Raw genomic sequence first — 23,302 nt, 5'->3', positions numbered from 1 at the left:
GGGGTTGTCCACACTGTTTTTTGTTCACACTGTTGCGCGAATTCCAAGACCGCGTGAACGGCAAAAGCAATAAAATGGAAAACACCACGATGGAAGTGAATGAAACCAAAAAAACGAAGAAGAAAAGAAACGATGATGAAGAGGAAGTGGTTGGAGAAAAAGAAGAAGAATGGCAGACGGTGACCTCTGGAAAAAAACCCAGAAGAGACTCTGGGGTCACTCCAAAGGGAAACCAAAACATCGTCATGATAGCGACGGGAAGTAAAATTCCATTAAAATTGAAAATAGCGCAGATGCTGCATAAGGCAGGAGTAAAAGTACAGAAAATTTACAATAAAAATTTAAAGACGTACATCCAAGTAGAAGACGAAAAAGAAGCAGATAAAGTGAAACAAGCTGGAGAACTCAAAGATCTCGGTTTTGTGACCAAAGAGAATGACTCCTGCTCTTATGGAGTAATAAGAAAAGTCGATATTGATATGGACCTCCAAGAACTGCAAATGGAAATCAAAAGTGATGCAAAAGTAATCAACCTTAAGAGGTTGACAAGAAAAGGTGATACAGGAGAGCTGACAAAGACCTCGTCAGTCAGTATTAAATTTGGGGAGAAAATATTGCCGAGAACAATTTACATATATGGAGTCTCTTTTGCTGTAGAACCGTATGTATTCAGGGTTATGCAATGCTACAAATGCTGGCGATATGGGCATATCGCGAACAATTGCGGACGTACAGTAGAAACGTGCCCTAAGTGTGGTGAAAACCACAAAACCTGCGAAAAAAATGAGGAAATTACGTGCATCAATTGCAAAGGTAACCACGCGGCAAACAGCCAAAAATGCCCAAAGTGGCAAGAGGAAAAGAATTGCAAAGAAGCAATGAAAAAAATGAACATACCTTTCAAGGAAGCAAAAAAAATATGTTAAATAATAGCTATGCTGACATATTAAAACAAAAAAAAATCGTAGGAAGAGATGAAAGCGAAACAATTCAAAAAACTAAGGAAAACAAAAAGAAAGAAGAAACGGTGGTAGAAGCTTCAGGCTCAACAATAATATCTACAGGTAGTAGCGTAAAGCCTACAAAAAATAAGAAAAATTCAAAGGGGAAGACAGAGGTTAACGCGATGGGAGAAATTATGAAAGTCTTGCTGAAAGGGGGAGACTGGCAGCAGATCATTAAACAACTAATAATTAAAGCAGTGGACTGGGTATGCAAACAATTCAAAGAAAGACACTTAAAGGAAATTCTAGGGGAGGTTCTGGAGCAAAATGGATAATAAAAAACAAATTAGGATTTTACAATGGAATGCCAGAAGTATGAAGCAAAAAAAGGATGATATAGAACTCTACTTAATAAGACAAAAAATTTCAATAGCATTAATCTCAGAGACTTGGCTGAGGTCTGAATTAGACTATCTGAAATTCAATGATTACACGATGTATCGAAAATACAGAAGGGATGGATACGGAGGAGAGCGATTCTGGTGCATAAAACACTGGCGGCTAAAGAAGAAAGAAAGAAAGACGGAAGAGCTAGACAAAATAATTATAAAGCCATTTAACAGAATAGGAGTGAGGACCTGATCGAAGGATCCCCTTCTAGAAGAGAAGAGGCGATATGACAGCGAGTCGCAGTCAAAGCCTCGGTAAAATCACAAAAAACAAATATTACCATTATAATTAATAATTTGTTAGTATTTTTATTATATTATCTATTAATAGTCCATGGTCTTGCAGTGTAACGCATTTCCACCAAACTTATTCTAATATATATTGCGACAGACCTTTGGTCACTATGTCCCTTTTGACAACCATTGAATGACTGAATTTACCTAGCAGTCAACTCATCTCCTAAAAACATTCCCTTTTCATTACAATTAGTTTACTTGTGTGTGCGGACTTTATCATTTCATACTCTTGTACACCCGTTTCCTGTATTGCGCCCATCATGAAAATTTTCATCCCACTTTTTTTGTAAGTATCTTTTCTATTGAGGTTCAATATTTATCATCCATACGTTAAATACTAGAAGCAAAGCATGGTTGCAAATATACAGTTGAGACACAGTGGGAGGTCACTTTTGAGAATACTTTTCTACCATCCAAACATGGCGTGATTCTTCAAACAATATCGAATTCAAAATGCACTGAGAAAACCAGAGAACAAATAATAAATGGAATTACGATAGGCTATATATCATATCAAAACAGTAAATTTTGACGCAGGGTTTTGAATATGTGAGTGTCCTACAAAAATAAAGCACGCATTATTTATAGACGTACAATAGTGTGTATAATACACCAATATTAAATGAGCATCAGTGCATAAGCCGAGAGCAGTTGTCAGTATTCAACGTATGACGTATTCTTGACACGTGTTTAAATTTATCCCGTATTCTTCCATACTCGAGATCAGTTGCCTGCTTCTCTTTACCCATTAGGTATTTCATTTCCCATTATTTCTGAGTTGGAAACAAACACATTAATAAAACATTTCTACCGAAAGTGATTTAACTTGATTCATTGCATTGTAGGTAATTTTGATATTGAATTAAATAAAAATAATATTCTTTTTGTTAACACTGCGATAGACAATGGAGCCCAATAGTGCAGTAGTAGAAGTGAAACTATCGCATAAACTACCAGGCATTGAGAAAACTGAAGGAGCTCAGTCCCTCTCGCAGACCATTTAAGAAATTATGTATCCAAGGTTTTATTTAACATTTTTGTCAATAATATAATAAAAAGTTATTTATCTAGATTCTAGATAGCATCAGGATCTTCCCAAATTACAGTTTTAACGCATTTGAAATAAATTTTGATTAAATCATTTATTTATGAAAACGCAAACGAAATCATTCATCAATAAATTTATAACTGTATAAAAATAATAATTATTATGTAATGTGTTGACTATCTCTTTTCTTACTTTCTTAGGTATTAGGTATGTGATGTAAGCGAACTAAACGTATTATTTTTTATCGTTAAAGGTGGTTTAAAGAGCGCCATGAGCAGCTGACAGCAATAACGACGTCAGAGCGCGTCGCGACGTCCGGAGGTCTCCTCAGGATTTCTCAGGCTCGCTTGGAAGATCGAGGAAAGTACCTCTGTTGGGTCAATAACTCTGCCGGCGAGGAGACGGTTCAAGTTACACTTACTATAACAGGTATGGCATGACTCACTTATTATTATCAACAGTATGTTACGATTTACTTTTTAACTAAAATACCTTCTTGTTGGTTTATCATTTTTCATGTTTATCATTTAAATGCTAAAATCTACTATTTCACTCATTGAATGGGATAAAAAAAGTACTATTATAAGATGGCATACTTAAATAATTATTTTAATTGAACTTAATTTGGTCTACATATAATTTAGAAAGTGTAGTTGAGTTTTTTTACTAGTATTTTCATTCTCTTGTACCATAATATACGAGTGCTATAAATAATAGTTACTTTGATGAAATTCAAATACCTTAGGTATATTTAATTGTTGAGTTCTCAGTCTACATATTAAGTAACATAATCAATATGTTATTCATATTATGTTTTCATTATATTATTATTATTGTTCAACCCCTCCTCAACTCTCCTAAACCTCTCCCTCTTTTCCTCCCTTCCTCAACACGAGAGATGTCCAAATGCTAAGAGTCGCACAGCGAGGCATGGAGAGGTATATGTTGGGCATCACGCGAAAGGACCGTAAGAGAAACGAGTGGGTTAGGAAGCAGACAGGAGTACGCGATGTACTAGACGTTGCCAAACAGCTGAAATGGAGATGGGCGGGGCACATTGCTCGCCGAAAGGACGGCCGCTTGATGAACTGGTAAAGTTCGGCGGAAATACGTGGCAGCGAACGACACAGGGCCGAGATAATTGGAAGAAGCTTGGGGATGCCTTCATCCAGCAGTGGATTGACCCCGGCTGATGATGATGATTATTATTGTTTAATTAAGTTAAATTCTTCTCAATTTTCTCTCAGTCTTGTGAAATGTACATAGGTTTATGAGGTACTTACGCATTATTGAAGTAATTCATACGATAAAATATAAAATTCGTCATCGCAATTTTCTTTCCTCCAATTTGGCGACGTCATCTAGGTGTTAAATTTAACTGGACAATCGCCATCTTGGTGCTGGAAAAATCAAATGAAATTCGTTAATAAACGTGTTAAATACGCATGTTAGAACTTGAAAAACAAAATAGACAATCGAAGTCAAATATAATGTACAGCAATCCTTCCAGCTAGTTATTCAGGTGCAGGGAAAAAAAATATTTAAATCCACTGTTCGGTCATACGTATATCAACAAAATAAGGTTATTGTATCTTTATACCATTTGCTTTACCCAATGGATACATGTTATCCGAAAATAAATCAAAAATCGTTCTTATAATAATTCAATAACATTTTAATTAAATTTCAGCTCCTCTATCTGCTCACATCCAGCCAGCAGTACAAACAATAGACATAGGCCGCGAAGCAACTCTTCAGTGCACAGTCGGAGGCCACCCGTCGAGCCGAGCCCGATGGCTTCACGATGGAAGGGCTCTACCTCCGACAAGAGCTGATCCTCCAGAGAGACTGATCATCAGGGCAGTCACCAAGGCTGACAAGGGGATGTATCAGTGCGTCATTGGGAATGAATGGGATCAGGCGCAGGCTACTGCTGAATTGAGACTTGGAGGTGAGTTTGTTTTTGGCATACCTACTAAAGTTTCAGCCGGCTCGCACATCACAACTCGCCTCGTGTGCCTGACCGTCGTAAATCAAAACTTCCGAGAACGGGCGGCCAGTGTTGCATGACACAACTCGCACATCTAACTAGCGACAGTCGCGCGTAGCCTTCGAAACGTATTGATATTTCATGCGGTGATTGGCGAGCCTGTATAGGAATGACCAATTCGTAGGTGTTTCGTTGTGACTTCGACCCTCTGACTCGGAGCCCGAGAAAGATACAACATGTCGATTGTAACAGCCAGATGTTTTTTTTTTCAGAAGAAACAATTGCATTCGATCAATATGCGATGCTCCATTTGGCAACATGTGATTTGTTGTTTCGTTAAATAACGATGACGTCACATCGACGTATTCGACACGTTTTTAGGCGATACGAGTTCTGATGTGCGAGCCGGCTTAGGCTTAAATTTACCTTGACTTGGTGACTGTAAAAGTCACCGAACAGTTCAGAAATATACTCATTAGAAATAAATATTTAATATATTTCTACCGAATGTGAAAGCATACTGCCTGAATTGCGATCGTTGTTGGTTCAGACATTTTTTTTTAATTATATGTTTTTTACCCATCATATACTTAAAATTATGTACGTTTAATAAAAAATCAGTTTAATAAACATACTTTTTACAAGAATGCCTGATAGTCATTCGCTCAACATAGTGGGTCTTTTTTCTTGTCAAACACAAAGGTTACTTTTGTCATACACGTGCTCACAACACAGGCATGAGCACTCTGACACCATCATGGTATGTATAAATAGTAATTTTAATAAAATATAAAAATAAATTACGATGTAATGGACCGTAGATTTGACAGCATGAGCTGATGTCAATCATAATTAAAAATTATCAAAAAATATTTATTCATCATAACACGTGCCAACTTACTATTAAAACATTTATATAAACAGATGAGCGTACATAAGTATAATCTTTATAATTATTTATATGGATACCCTGAAATAGCATGCTCTAAATATTGTTTGAAATTTTAATGGCCAACCTTTTTTTTAATATTTGACATTTTTCATCGTCGCTTGATGACCAAAAATATAGTGAGACTTTTATATCAAATCTTCTACGTCGCTACAGTTGTTTTTGGAATTAAAACCGGTCCACCGTATTTACTTTCTCCGCATTCATAATTCAATATGTGTTTATACAATATTCTTTGCGGAAGTAGACAGAGCATTATTTCGAATAATTGTAAGGGGGAGAAACAGAAAAGAAAGTTTTTAATTCCTTTCAATAGTCCTATAGATCTGCAATGATAAGAATACGTGATATAACTGTGTCAGCACTGTGACGTAGATGATACGATATAAAGTTGGTCTATAGAAAGCTTTTTTTAAAAAATCAATTTGAATTTGGAAAGCACATACATTTTTACGCCTTTAATGGTATTAACTCAATAAATTCTTGGTGGAAAGCGATTTACTGAAAAAAACCTTTAAAAACTTTCTATCGTACTCAATCTACATAATTTAATTACTATAAAGATTGGCTATGTCTATTTAAAATGGCATTGAATGAAAATTGTGCTGAACATGTTATAATAAAATATGTATGTAATACAGCATATTATATTATATAATATGAAGTATTTATTAATTTATCTACGTCAGAAGAAAAACTACGCGATTTGTTAATCTGCAAAGCTGCTTACTCCACTTTTGACCTAAAATGAAATTTTAATGGCAATATGTTATAAAGCATGTTTTCTATACTCACACAAAATTTCGAACTCCTAAACTTATAAATAAATGCGTTATCGTTCTTTACACAAAACAACCAACTGCAGGTGCTAAATTTCCAATATCATAAATAGAAAAACTTCGCTCTTTGTATAAATTTTCTTTATATAAAAGGAAAGCTAAAATAGAGTATTAATTTGTAGTGGAGCTTATTTGTAAATAAAAAAAAGCTTACCGAGTGTATTTTTGGAATTGTTAAATTCCTCTCAGTAGTTAAATTATTAAGTTTTTTCTATGTCCTGAACAATTAGCCCAAATGCAGTTAGCCGGTTTGCAAATTAAGCATTCGAACGGTGGATTACAAGTTTCAATTTTTATCTTCCAACACAGTGATATTTTTTCATCAACATTTTGTATAAATATTTAAGGAACTTCAACTTTTTAGTCTCGCGACTTTTCTTAATGGGTTTAGAGTAGGTATCTCATATTTATCCAATTTTAAGATTATTTTATCACTTTACACGAAAAAAACATAAAAAATATGTTTGGAAATAAAATCGATAATCATCTCTTTATAGTTAAACATAAATTATTACATATACCGGGACTATTTGCAATTAAAATATTACTCCGTTAGATGTTTGTCCAATTATTGTGTGTCAGATTCATTAGAAGTGCGACGACTCGCTAAGTGACATAACGTTGATATCACAGCAAACATTTTCACGCGCCAGTTGACAGTAATTTTAAATACAAAATTATTAAATTAAAACTCTATTCTTTCCCTTGGAATATAAATCAATCTACATCATATTTAACCTGATAATAATCATATTGTTTTGGATGCAATAATCTTGGGTAATTAAACTTATTTAATAGCTAATTTATTGTATGCACCTTTTATATCACTGACCGATTATTATCAACATATTTATATATACTATATAATTATATACTATATGGTGTATTCGTGATTATTTCTTATTATATTATTTTTACTATTATACGGTTTATATTAATGTCACGTTTTTTTAAGTTTTAAAGTATACCTAGACATGACATAAAAAATATATTACTCAAACATAAAATGGCTACGAATTTTGCATAGAGAACGTGCTCCAAGCATAATGTATCTGAAAGTCCAACCTTTTTATATTTTGATTTGTTTTTTGTCTACACACATACACAATTTCTTTTTAATACTGACATGTTCAAAAAAAGGTTATCATGCACAAAACCCTCGTTACACCTACAATAAAAGCGTACGTGAAATGGGGAAGTGTTGTAAAACACTTTTAAGTAGTCGCTCAAATAGCACAATATTTGTTTAGGTGTTAGAACATACTTTATTCATAATATTATGTTATACAATTTTTTTAATGATAAACCAAAAATGTAAAATTCAGAATCATCTATTATTATCTATAGTATATTATAATATCCATTTCTCATAAAAACAAAATCTGTTAATAAAAACCTCCACTCTGTGGAGGGCCATATATATATTTTTTTTTTGATCGGACATGGTCAGAATATTATTATAATAATTAACGATTTCATCCTTCAATATTAGCCACGGTCACATCCAGGACCATTCCATTCACCAAAGTCTACCTCAAACTCCTCCAATGTATTACTTGAAATAATCAGTATTTTCCATTTTTACTTACTATCACACCATATAGGTATAGCATTTATATATAAATTCAGACAAAAATGACACATCGCAAATAAAAGATAAATAAAAGAACAATTCGATGACTGTTTTTACATAACGAGAGTATGCACAAAACATATAACATGATCATGGCCCCCACATCATGAAGCGAGCCCCCAGACTAGGATGTTTGGCGGGCCCCCCTACCTATCGCTGAGGGTGAAGTCAGTGTGACAAGTCAGCAGTAGCGTTATCCATATGGTGTATTTTTAGCGATTTTTTTTATATTTTTGATATGTACGAGTACATCCATTTGAATTATGGAGTTGTCGAGTGTCGGCACACAGTAAAAATTTGCATCGTACAACCAAATAGTTTTAATTATTAATATTATCAAGCAAAATAGACTTTTTTAGTATTTGAGCAATTTATTTCACTTATCTGGTCGGCTCGCCACGCCTGGCCCTTCCTGAGCCCGGGCCCCCAGGCTAGAGCCCTGTCAGCCCCCTCCTTGTGGAGGCCATGAACATGATACACACTAGTAAAAAAATGCTTCTAACTGCAAATCAGATAAAGTGATTCATACCTGTGAGAAGTATCGATTTATATGCATTGCACCCACTTAAGTATCCTATCATCCGTTTGAGTCTTCAAAAACTTCTTTATAAAGTACTAGCGCCTGCATTCGGAATCACTGTTGTACGCAGTCCAATTGCGTTAATTTATATATCAGCATCTCAACATGCTGGATAGACAAACTAAAATTCGGTAGACGTACGTAGCAGCAAAGAACTAGAAATAGTGGAGGGAGCTAAGGAGGGCCTTCATTCAGCAGTGGATCGACCCCGGCTGATGATAGGTCAGCATATCCGTATTTCTTGTCATGGAAAAGTCATTTAGACTTTTCGTTATGGTGGCTATAAAAAATAACAATAGATAGGTACATGATACTATAATATTATGTTATACCTCTGAGATTTGATATTGGTGATGTCTAATAAAGATACACGGAACGGTAAATGACTAATTAAACAAAGGGTGTTACGATGCTGAATTCCCGTATCCATCACATGTAACACTTCAAAAAAAGTAATATATATTAATATATCTTTTTAAGTGTGTGCTTCTCGTAATCATATATGCGTGTGAAATATGGACCCTAAGTAAAAGAGAGATCCAGAAACTTAGAGTAGCACAACGTGGTATGGAGAGGTGCATGCTGGGCATAACGCGTAAGGACAAAAAATGAGTGAGTGGATAAGAAAGCAGACAAGGGTCTGCAATGTAATAGAGTTTATTAAAAGCCTTAAATGGACATGGGCTGGACACATAGCTCAAAAAAAAGACAATCGTTGGACAAATCTAGTCATCCAGTGGTATCCAAGAAGTACAAAACGTCCGCAAGGTAGACCTAGAGGCCGCTGGATTGATGAAATGATAAAGTTCTGCGGAAGTACGTGGCAACGCAATGTACAGGATGGAGAGAAGTGAAAGCAGCTTGAAGAGGCCTTCATCCAGCAGTGGATAGATTCAGGCTGATGATGATGATGATGACATACGATGAATACGGAAATTGAGTGTTGTTATCTAATCTAACCTAGAAAATCTAATTAATAATATATAACCAAACAGATATCTTCTCCCTTTCTCTTTTAATTCTAGGAATTTTAATTCTCATCATAATGCCCGTCAACATACTTTATCTACTTGAAATGGTTGAGAGTCTTTAATCAAATTCAATCTCAATAGGTGCTCAAACATGTGAGTTTTTTGTATGACCTATTTTCCATCTACTGTGCCAATCTCAAACTCAAATTTCACTTTTATTAAATTTCAAAAAAATAACAAAGTCCAGAACAATCGTAAAGCCCTCCATATATCATAGGATCGCATATGCCGCCATAAAGTCTGTTGGGAAAAGCAAAAATATTGTACAGTACATTTGTGAGCGGAAACATTTTTTGACTTTATGGTTCTACGACAAATAAAACGACTTCAACTGTACTCCAAACACTTTGTTTCGCTGCATGAGATTCTCGTCTTCTCCTTTATCTGTTTAACCGTACTCGTCCTGTGATGGCAAGCAGCTGCGATTTACTTTGATAAATCCTGCAACTATAATAAAAAGGACCTATATAATTATTAAAATAAACCAAAAATTATGTCCAATCTAATTACTATTGATTTCTTTTTTTATATTCAAAGAATGCTTCACAAGATTTAAGAATGTCATTTTTTAATATACAAAAACTGATAGCCAACATTTTAATACAATTATTTATAAGCATGCTATGTAAGAATTACTATTAATACTATCTACCGAGGGTACTTGATGGAATTTGAATTTAAATTCTAATGGATTTAAGATTTATGCTATTCCATTTGAGTCGTTTTTTGCGACCCGCGTTTTCAGGCATCTTCAGACGCTATATGCACTCACCAAAAAGTAAATACATACTGACAACGAAAACAGTTAATTCTTACTTATATAATAAGAAGAATTTAAGAACTACTGTTATTGTTATAATTATTATCGTAATTCAGTAGGGTGCCTGCAGCCTTAATTGGGAAAGTACACTGGGGCAAATCGAGCGGTTACAGGTTCAAGTCTCGTCGGGCGTCGTATTTTATTTTAAATAGTTTTTTTTCTTCTTAAAAAAATTTATATGTTTTTGTATAATAAAAAAAGATTTTTTTTCATTGGTTACTTAGTTTTTCTCCGACGTGTTTTTAAATTATGTACCTACAATATTTTTAGTTACAGATTTTTTTTACGTAGATAATTAGAATTATTGGTTTTATTTTTTTTTATCGTGGGGAGCCTCAAAATCAGCCAGTAGTGATAAGTGGCAAGTCACGTTAATTAGACTTTTAAATAGTTATTATCAATTAATACCTATATACATTATACTTTACCTCTCCTTTAAATTACCGACAAAATACATACAAGAAGATAAGTTAATACTGCGATCGTTCTGTCTTCTTACATGTGAAAGAGGGACGTTTTCGTTAGGTAAACCATGTTTGGTGAGTGGAATACACCAGGGAACACAAAAATAATGAGAGATACGTTATCTTTTGGGTGTGCTAGATATAATTGTCGAGTGTAAAGAAATATATGTTAAAAAATATAATATTTTCAATAATTACGTCTGTATCATAATGTGCATTAAAGTGTGTCAAATGAAAGAAACGCGTATTCAATATTGGTAAATAATATTGTATAATATTTTGTAGGTTTTTTATTTCAAGCCATTAAACCAAAAACTAATTTTCGGTTAAAATTATTTGTGTATTGTAACGGCTTCATATTTCTGTTTTATTATTCTGTTCCGTAAAAGACATCCAAAAAGCCAATCTTGAATAAACCAGTACAGAAAAAGAGGGTAGAAAGGCCTATAATGGAAGGGTTGAATATGTTAGCAGAGAAGAAACATCCCTAAAGTTAAGGTAGTAGAAGGAGTTAGCGACAGAGCAGAATGTAAAAGTTCATGCTTGACTGTAGAGTTGATGATGAAGAATAATTATATATTATGTTAAACAACTTACTATCTTCTTGCTAAAATTTAAACAAATTATTGAGGTGCTGACGAGTACACTGGGAAGTATTCTTTCAACATTGATCCATTATTGCTTTTCAAGGAAAATAAATAAATATGTCTTTATGTATAATAATGTCTTTAGTGTTTAAAGGATGACAAAGTAATGCTGAAATATTAGATTAAATACGTTGCTATGAAAAAAATAATACCATTTTATATACTATGTTATATCAGTGAGATATAATTCAATGTTAGAAACAAAGTTATTAAATTATCTTTATACAAATCAGTTAGATGTTTTTAGTTTCCAGTTACTTAAACCGGCATTTTCATTATATGATAACGTAAAATAAGTACGGTAACGCAATGTGACGGCAATAAATGAAACGAATTTTATTAGCATAGTAAGAGAAAGGTTAAAGAAAACATATTACGGAGATAAGTCATAAAAGTGATGTCACATATTATTTTTATTATCAGCAAAATCCAAACAGTCAAATGACGGCGATAAAAGAATTATTACAAAATAAAATATAACATTACAAATTATTTAGTGATTTGTACCGATATTTTCAAGAGATTTTAGGACTACTAACTCCTGCTTCAAATACATTTTTAAGTAATAGTGATTATACCTGTATCATTATCATCATCATCTGGGATCAATCCACCGCTTGATAAAAGCATTTTTGTTTCCATGTATATCAATCAAATTTGATTAAATCGTCAATTCAGTTAGGTCGTATAATGCCTTTTGAACAATACCGTTTGACTGACTTTTTCGGTGACTTCTTTACTTGAGACTGTCTGGGTTGTATTATAAGGTTTATCTTACTGACTTTCTCTAGGGCACGCCTAAATTATGTAGTTAAAAAGATAGATGATGTCTATATTTGGTTAGGTTACATGGTGTAATAATTGTGAACTTTCTCATTATTTTAGTAGTGTTGATTTATGTATCCATGACAACGACCAGAGACTTTCAATGATATCAGAGAGTATGAGTTGCTTGTTTTTGCAATATGTATATCTAACTACCTATTGATAATTATAAGCCCGATGACGATAGCTGTGTTCAACCAAATTTCTTCGCTTATTGATATATTATTTCACTCATGTGCGTGAAGGAAAATTTAGCTGGCGTTATTTTATAATTTATCCCTGTGTCACTTTTTTACAACGTTTTTCTTAGCTCGTATTCTTATTTGTCCAGTGGTTCTTTGTCCGGTACAAATCTTGCAATCCATTTTAACTAACTTCCCGACAGGCATATCAGAACACGACGCCAATGCATCTTTTTAATACTTTTAGCCATCTTTAAGTAGAATTTAATTCATTTTCAGTTAATTCTGTATTGTATGAAAAGTTATTTCGACACCATTATTGGTTGCTAGGGGTCCTAGAAATTAAATTATTAATATATACGTACGTTACTATGGAAATCAATATGACATGTCACAATGACATATTAGTATTATTTCTATCGAGTACATTTTTTTTGATCGTTTAAGCTAGTCAAGTCGAGTCAAGTTTATATGATTAAACAGAAAATTTAAAAACGTTGTATATAAAAAGTTCCTTTATCTTGTAATTATTATATATTAAGTTAATATTCTCATTTCAAACATGATATTACTGTGTTTCTCTTTATATCTTTTTATTTAATGCTTATTCTTTCATCTAATGAATATAATCTAGTTACTAATTGATCAACAGACTGTTAACATATTTTGAACATTGAAAATAACAATTTTAAATACAAACAGCCTTCACTTAAAGAAAACTTCACACAGGTAACACAAACATAGACACTTCCAAACCAACCCGCACCACACTCGGTCTTAATCGAGCATATCACGAGGCCCTACGTTTGGAGGTGAAGCATCAGCAGTTTTTTACGCCTCGAAATGTCGCAGGAGCAGATGCCCAAGACTCAGGTCACCACACTCTCAAGTGAGCTTTGGCTGAGTTTACTGAACGACTTAATTTAATAAAAAGTGCCATGGTAGAGAAAGGCACGGAGATTTAACAGAAATAAATGAATTGCATGATAATATATAAGATATAAAAAAAATACAAAGCATATTATGAATAAATGCTCTGAGAGGGAAAAGATTCTTAAGATTCTTAACCAGTTGTTGGGCTCAGCGGGCCATTCGACCTGGTCGCCACAAAGGCCAATTATATTACATTTAAAAGATCCTTCACATAATTTTGTTTGTCCGAATTGTTTTAGCTTTGTTTTTTGTACATTAAATATCATTAAATTCATTTATTTCTGAGATTCCGAGCCTTTCTCTTCACGCAGATATGTGTCGCTAGATTTCTAAATCAGCCAAGTCCACCTTTAGGTATTTTTGACTTTTTTGTGAATTCCTGAAGAACTACTACTTTCTAACATTTCTGCATTATCGGAATGTAGAACTTATTGATTTTAAATATTCTGTACTCGAAATAATATAAACTTTCACCCTTGTGACTGTGTACTTGAGAAAACAAAAAGCTGTTTTTCTCCTATTCATATATTATGGACTTGGCTGATTTTGAAATCTAGCGACACATATATCAATTTTAATTATTAGTGTAATAAAATACAAGAATATATTATTATGCAAATATACTTCATGAAACTCACTCTCAGTAAACTGCCATAAAACCAAACTGCTTCGCTGTGCGCTTAAAGGGTACGGAAATGAAAGAAACCTTATCTCTGTATTATTAGAACACTAATAAATATTATGAAAGTTACTCAACCAAAAATTTATAAGTGGAACAATATGAAAATGTTTCCAACACAGCGGATATAGGACATATTATTTTATATAAACATAAAAGGACATATTATTATAGTAGTTATTTCTGTATTTAAAAAATATATATATAAAAGCACCAATTAAATTATTGTAGATCAAAGCATTGTGACAGTTTAAATGTATCTTTTATAAAACAGTAATAATACTAGTTTATTATTGTCATATTGTGTGGCCCGCAAAGCTGGTGCATGAGCAAAAATATTGGGAGAGAGTATTGTGCTCATTTGAGCGGAGCATGCTACACGGTATCTTTGGACACATCAATGATACACAGTGAAGATGAAAACATAGATACAATAATGAATCGCACACTGTACAGTGGCTCGTACATCGCATAGTTCATCAACCCAAATCCGGGCAGATCCGAATGGAGGCAGATGCTGGATGAAGCCAATATCTACTCGTATATAAGGTTGTAGGGCAGGGAAAATAATTGTACCGAAAAACGCAATATTATGTAACTTAATGTAGGTAATGTTTTTCATTTGTTTCGGTTAGCCGCGCCTCTGTCCCGGCATGGTTTTGTCTTTTGTGCGCGTAAAAGAGTTGCAACATTGCCGGCAAATGTATGATCGTATCCCAGTCGAGACGATTTTTTATGTGCAACTGGGCTAACTTAACCACTCACATACTGATACGTACATGTACCTACATAAAAGGCCACTAATATTGTTCTGTCGTCAGTCATCACTGTAATCTTCAATGATAATAATTTTTAAATATAGAAAGTAATTCTAGGGGTTAGGTACTTTTAGATAGGTAAGTACTTGATATATTTATTGGGTACATTGACTGGAATTAATGATTTGTTAGTTGTTAACAATTGAGAATTATTATCTTTTTGAATAAATAGGCTGTCAAATTATGGGTTAATTGATTTTTAATGATAATGTTGTAACATCTATCGCTTTAGAATATAACTAGCGATCTCAGTTGATAATAAAGTACTCGTCACAAAAACAGTTAATAATTTGTAGTCAATATCAAACCTTTCAAACAATCAGTTCACAAATAATCTCTAAATAAAATAATCGTTCTTTGCATGCCGTGTTTGTCTACAATAGACATAAAACTACCAAAATAATAAAGCCATAATATCACGTAAAAAAAATGAAATAATAAACAACCATAAAACAATTCTGTTTTTATTGATCAAAATATGTATCCATATAAAAAAAAAACTTACTGGTTGAACGTAATGCCAACGTAATGTAAACAATATATTATTTGAAAATAATACGAAAATAAATATAACCTAACTAAATGACGAACACTATTACAGAAACACTCAGTTTTCTTCTCTACAAATTGACTGAAAACTTACGTTGTTTATTTGTGTACACTAAAATAATTCTTGTAAGATTATTTATCTGCCATAATACTGGCAATGTTATGTTACCAGTTGTTTCACAGCAGCGCGTTTGCGCTTCGCCAAAATTACAGAAAGTAAACAATATAATATCACAAACGTAGTTAGCAATAGTTAGTTATAATTTGAGGCCCAAACCACAAAACTCTAATAAGCTTAGGCGGCCCTTGTGGAATTTTCATCACTTAACAAGATTATATTGTTGTGGAATCCACCATGTCATATTTACTTGTTTATTTCGAACCACACTGTTCTCAGTTAACCCTTTCGCCACTTCCATTAGCTATGTTGTCACATTAAGGGCGGACGAAACGGATATTTTACGTTTTTAATTATTATGAATATTCGTATGGCACTTACAAAATGGAGGTGTAAAAGCATTACGAATAAGCCAACAGTTGAATGTTTTTTTAATGGCAAGAATCACGGTTAATAATTTCCGTTGAGGGAAATGATATTAATTAATGAAAACATCGTGTTATTTTGTAAACTTATCTTATTAATTAAACTGGCGATTGCATGGTAAAGCTATATTGTATAATTAACGAAAACAAAGCTTGCATTAATTATACAATATACTCAGTATCAGAACTATTTGTACATAACTGAACCTTAAGGCTATACTTCAGTTGAGGCATGGTCTAAAAAGATTGTGACAAGGCGATGCGCAGATTGTGCAAATGACGCGAGCCGAATGAAATATAATTTGTCATATAAATCCAAAATGCGTCCATTTAACGTTCTGTTTATTGATAAATTAGTAATAATCATAATATATTCATTCAAATGTTTTCTTTTTAAAGTAAATGGGTAACGTTTTTAGTCATCTTTACACGATTTAAGAATTAATACCCCCGTCGCCATCACGAAACAAATTGACGTGTTCCAAGCTTGACGTTCTCTCTCCGAATGGCAGCGTGTCCAAGATTTCGTCGCGCATATAGTTGAAAATTATTTGCCATTTCACTGATGTATCGCCTTAAGGCTATACTTCAGTTGAGGCATGGTCTAAAAAGATCGTGCCTAGGCGATGCGCGGATTGTACAAATGACGCGAGCCGAACGAAATATAATTTGTCATAAAAATTCAACACGCGTCCATTTAATGTTATGTTATTGTTATATTAGTAATAATAATAGTATATTCATTGACATGTTTTCTTTTTCAAGTTAATGGGTAACGTTTTTAAGTAATTTTACACGATTTAAGAATATATTTCTCCGACGCCATCACAATAGAAATTGACGTGCTTACACCTCGACTGTATGTCTCCGATTGGCGACGAGTGAAAAATTTCGTCCCACATACTGTTGAAAATTATTTGCCGTTTTACGTATGTGTGCTCTTAACAATTTAAATAACAAGCTTTTTGGATACATAATTATTATAACAGAACAAGAGGTTTATTCATTTAAAAATTAGTACCTGACACGCGTTTTACTTCATAAGTACAGCAAATACATTTACTCTATTCACAAGTGGCCTCCCCATAATATGTTCACCATACAGATTGAAGAGATCTGGGGAAAGAATACGCCCCTAGCGGACTTCCATTTTGAATTAGAAATTGTTCGGATTTTACATCTTCTTCTATCTCGTAGTCATCTGGTATATATTTTTAAAGTCACTGCATTTTTTATACGAATACAATTCAATGAAATTAACCTATAAATATTCTTCATTTTTATACGCCATGAAAGAGTCACGTAAAATAATCTTCACCAAGGCTTGAACCAAGGCCTGAACAAAAACGATGCATAAGTGCGAGTGAGAAAGTATTCGGTACCCTTATAATCTCTGCGACACGCGCTAGAGTAAGATAAAAGGTTTATAGATCTGGGAGATAGTTTGCTACGATGTAGCTGGCAAATCTTAGCTTATTGCATAACTAAGCGTCGATAACCGTGTTGCTAAAATTGCTATTTTTTGTGTTAAACATAAAGTCAGTAGTAAATACTTTTAGTTAATTACGTAGAAAAGATGGTTCTAAGAAGATGGTATTACGTTTCATAAGTAAGTTGATACATGTTCGTGATAATTTATTTGTATATTATTATATATTTTAATATTAATGACCTTGTGTTTCTTTAAAATAACTTAAATTATGGATATCTTTACCCAATGGTTGCATTTTGACCTTTTAAAAATACTATATAACGTAAAAAAATAGAAAATTATATTTTAATTCTGAGCGTCTAGTGTGAGCACTTTGGGCAAGCACTATCGAAATGGTCTATGGTCTCAAACATTTGTAGACGAATGCGTTCGCTCGCCCACAAACCAAACGCACGGCACGCGGCTTCATTTAGCAATGCAACGGGTGGCGTCTAGATGTATCTATAGTCTATGGCTCGAACAAAAACTAACCACAAGTGCAAGTGAGAAAGCATTCAACACGTATGTAACCTTCGCAATATGCATTAGAGTAAGATATAAGACGTATGAATGATCAATTGTAAAGCTAAAAGTATAGTCTGTAGATATCGGTATGACTTATGTGCTTAGAGAAAAACTGATAGTACGTGTTGCTGCAACATATATTTGGAGGTTGATGATGTGGGGACGAATTGTGTCGATACAAGAATGAAATAATACTTTAATAAATATGTGAACGTAGTGATTATATCTCGTGGATAATGGTGGACTGGTGAGATCGATATAATCAAGAGATTAATTATAAGACTATTCTGAGAGACTTGATTCGAGTGGAATAACGGATGTAATATTACATCGAGTGAAGAACTCGTGACAATAACAGCACGTCTTGTGACAGACTCGATGAGTTGAGTGTGAATTCATAGATTGTCCTTTTTTATTTATATTAACGCAGTACATAATATATTATAATAGATATTTTCGTAATTATCAATAAAAAACACTACTTATATAGTTATAATTGAGGAAACGCTAATAAATATTATTTTTCTAGAATTATGTTTTAACAACAAAACCTACGTATTAAAGTGAGTCACTAATTTATTGCTGAATGGTATAATTGCTACATAATATAGTTTCATGCTAAATATAAAGTTACTTGTTAATTATTATAAGTTAAGGGCGGACGTGCTCAGCGTGGGTCAAAATTGAGTTTTTTTTCTATTTTCAAAGCATGATCCTGGACATACCTTAAACGTTGTAGATAATCTATTTATATAATTTTGTGGTGTTAAGATTTTTTACATGTATTAATTTTTAAACGCATTTATAAAACCATCAGTATAATTTATATTGAAATTATTATAGTGAAATATTTACGATAAACAATTATATTGATAATCTCTGTGATCCCAAATTTGACAAGAATTATGCATTTTATTATTCAAAAAATGGGCAAGATTAACACATTTTAAGATAATTCTAAAGATACTCATTATAAGCTATGTTTTTGACCATTCAAGTGTGATAAACACCCTACGAATAATGATTGCTTTATAATAATTATTGACCTAAGAATAAGGTAGTGTTTTTTTGAAATACACCATTTCTTTTGGAATTCCCCAGTAGTTAAGCTACAACATACGACACGACAAACTATAATTGAAATAAGGAGTAAAATGATGTTAACGCGCGTGTTTGAACATGTACCGTTATAAAAATCGGTTAGGAACATGTTCAAACACGCGAGGCTTCAAAATTATATAAATAGATTATCTACAACGTTTAATGTATATCCAGGATCATGCTTTGAAAATAGAAGAAAAGCTTCATTTCGACCTACGCTGAGCATGTCCCCCCTTAAGTTAGTAGAAAAAAAATGTTAACTGTGTTATGTTTAAATTTGTTGGAATTAAGGTTCTACTGTGCGTCATAATAAAACGTCTCTTTAGTATTAATGGTCTGAGATTTCCATATTGATTCTACTGACAAACATCTTGGTGATATTTTAAATGTAGCAAGCTTTTATAAATATATTTCTAATGATAGGCATTGCCCAAAAAAACTGAATAAATGTTTTACGATACAAGAATTATTTAATTTAACTATGTAGGTAACTAGGTTTATAACATAACGGAACCGAAAGAAATAGTTTTATATTAGATATACGTATATATTTACTTATATTTGAAAATAAACTAATTGATTTTAGTTATATTTAGTACAAGGCCTCTCGAAAGGTTTCAGTATAATATGAACTTGCTCACTGAACTATTTAGAAAGGTTAATAAAATTATGGTACGAAATTCAACAAAACTCTATAACTTGTGTTAAGTACCATCGAAGAATAATAATATAAGTCTTTTGGGATATCACAATTCAGAATGTCATGTTGACAGTGGCGTGTAAGAGATATTATGAAAACACATTTATCGATGTTTTATTAATCAAAAACATTTCAATTATTTAGCTAATAATGTAATAAGTTAATCAATACATGACAATTGACAATATTCAGTGTTAATAACTTTATACTACTTTTTTTATTTGATATAGTAGTAATGAAATTATCAATTACATGACATATCGAATGATGGAAGCTTTTAGTATTGTTTTAGATTATAAAATAAAAAATCAAATTCACAAAATTGCTAATCCATCGTACATTGATAAAATTTCAATTGAGAGGCACTACTTATGACATTAGTATGCATATTTTAAGAATTTTGAAACCAATATTTTTTATATATCACCTCAGATTCACAAAAGCACGGACTAAGCTATACAGGTAGGATGTCATTTTTTGTGACTTATGACAAAGCTGTTGAATATCTCCTTTTACAGTGATATAGCCTGGAATATATGAAATTTTCGCAAAACAAAGACTATATTGTTTATAAATAATGATTACTTATCATTTTTTATGAAGAAAGGAGACTAATTGTAGAGATTTTACCGAACTCTCCAACTGATATATTATTAACTATGCTCATTTGTAGAGCATAGAGAATGACGAGACTGAGACGCTAGGCCTTACCTTAAAATACCAAATGTAAAAGTATCATTATAAACCTGTACGTAATAATTCATAGATTAATTTACTTTCGTGTTATTCGGCTGTGTAATATCATCAGTGTAATTATGTTTCATACAAAATATAAAACGATATAAATATCCATGTGTGTTTCCTTAATAGAGACCCATATAATATCACATCACACATCCAAACGCAACCGTCTGAATATAATATTTTAACGAGGGTAAGCTGACAGCTCCAAACACACTCTCTCTCTATAGACCAGATATTATGAAATTAGCTATAAGTGACTGCATTGCGAGCTCATTTGAAGAGAACTTCACACGTCTTTTGATATGACATCTAATTTGCAGGGCGTGTAAAAATAAAATCCATCACAATCAGTTGATAAATAGCTAATAATACTACACTTTATTAATACTACACTTTATTAATACTACACAGCATTATTATTTCGTATAATGTACTGTAAATATTGTGTATAAACTTGTTTATAACTGCAGTCGAGTTAGTAATCACAATTAACATAAAATGACAGCCATTTTGTGTGTCACAAAATCTAAATGCCAACCGAGTGATGTTAATATTTGTGTAGTATACCAACTTGACCATGCTTTATGTATTTGCTATATAATATCAAATGTCAAAACATATAGGGTGGCGGCTTACTTGGCTGGCTTTTTAGTGAACTGTAATAGAAAGGGGATGATTTGGATGGTGGGGTGATTATACAGGGAATCAAGGTACTAACCTTTAATGTTGATGAGACGGGCGCGCTGGTCTGGCTCCATGTTCACACTCCTAACACTCTTGCGGTGATACTTGGTCTTGGAATGAAGATGACTTTATGAACGATGATAGACGCGACATTAGCAATAACGAAGGTCGCATGGTCACATGGTCGCTTCTTGTCGAGTCATCGTATGTCACGGCGATTTACGCTTAAAACCAGTGCAGGTAATGACGTTTTGATGTTCTACAGGCTACAGATGTTTACTTTAACACGGTTGAAGAATGACTGCATTGTTAATAGTATGCCTGGCACGCATTGGATAATGGTGTGAGGTAGGTAAATTTTATTGGATTAGGGCTGCCATAATTGGCCCAACCATAAGGTATAAGACTCCTTCTCTTATTGTCCAATTTTTTGGCCAATAAGCATGGCGCTATAATGGCCTTATATTATAATATTATGATGGTGTAATTCTCGTTGCATATTATGTAATAACCTTTAATTGCATTGACAGATTATGCCAATCATCTATCACACCGATCATGAAATTGTTATGTCTTTTGGATTGTGTTCTGGAGTCGCGGCCAAAATAAAAAAAAAATATTTTTAGTACCTGACTTAGTCAATGATCAGAGACAGTTAGGTGGAAGATCACACAGAACGGATGAAAATATTTAAATTGACCGTGAGCTTCCATGTAAGGCGTTTTGCACATAGAATTGGGCTTGCGGGGCGCTCGCGCATATTCAATGTGAATCATCAAAAATACAACGTATTCAAATATGGCAGCACACACTGGTTTTAAAGGAAGCACTGTGTCCACTCGCCCCATGATTCACACGTTGTTTGGCTTCTCAGCGAGACGAATTAACGAAAATACTACGTTGTAAAATATGACAAAGACCATTGAACACGGCAAACAAAAGGGGCTAGCACCGTTTTATTTTATCCGCTTCTGGACGCGTTGTCGATAGATGGGCGAGTGGGCATTATTTAATAACAGTGAACTCATTGTTTAGTTGCTGGGTGTCCGACATTTTGCTGGTAGAATTACGTCATCGTGAATATGAATTACAAGCTACCGAGAAACATAATAATATTTTTAATGCTTTGTTATGAGAGACGCTGATAATAAAAATTATTTTGTGCTTCTCGTGCACCTTATTACATTGGTGAAGGGTAATGCGCGGGTGGTGGGAGGGGGCATATTCCGTAGTGAGCGCACCGAGCGCCGCTTCTGGTGGGCTTCGTCACTAATGCCGCACGCGGCGTGTCATGTAATTGCATTTGACAGAACACGAGTTTTGCCTTTACACAAGGAAGCTTTCCTAACCGTATTTATTATTTTTACAGACAATAACAAAAATAAATAAAAATAATATGCTTTTAAATACAATCAGCAACTTATTATTTTTCTAAACGTACCTACCTAATCTCCAATAGTTTACATTGACATTTAAAAATAATATGAGCGAAGATTTAGTGTTACCATCAAGTCGATCAATAGATTTGTGTTTTAGCTTTATTTAATTGGCTCATAATAATGAACAAATAAAATAAAGCATCAAATCTTTAAATGTTATTGCTATCGTTACGATTGCTCACGACGATCGGAGTGGATCATTTGAATCTGGTTGGTTCTGCGAGTTTGCTGGTGTAATGAAACTTTAATAAGATCAAAAAACAGTCCAGCGTGACGTCACGAAAGTTATTTTGAGATAATTCAGGGTATAATATGCTACCTACTAAAATATTAAGAAACCCACAGCGTCCGTAATATGCGTAACTTGGGCTATCCATGACGTAGGCAACCTCTTTTTGTATACATGGTAAAAATAAAT

At 33.2% G+C, this 23,302-nt stretch overlaps 1 protein-coding gene across 1 annotated transcript in view; it reads left to right on the top strand.

The window, feature by feature from the left end:
* Nucleotides 1–23,302, top strand: part of Dscam4 (Down syndrome cell adhesion molecule 4) — a 304,268-nt gene that overhangs the window by 75,166 nt on the left and 205,800 nt on the right. The window contains 2 exon segments of the mRNA XM_085943975.1: nt 2,992–3,167; nt 4,429–4,689. Of these exon segments, the coding sequence (XP_085800101.1) occupies nt 2,992–3,167; nt 4,429–4,689 (437 nt within the window).

The sequence above is a fragment of the Rhyacophila brunnea genome, unplaced genomic scaffold (assembly GCF_057557595.1).
Source record: "Rhyacophila brunnea isolate RB1 unplaced genomic scaffold, BYU_Rbru_1.0 scaffold_16, whole genome shotgun sequence".
Classification (NCBI taxonomy): domain Eukaryota; kingdom Metazoa; phylum Arthropoda; class Insecta; order Trichoptera; family Rhyacophilidae; genus Rhyacophila; species Rhyacophila brunnea.
The sequence above is the reverse complement of the archived record's forward strand: the minus strand, read 5'-3'. Positions and strand labels throughout refer to the sequence as shown.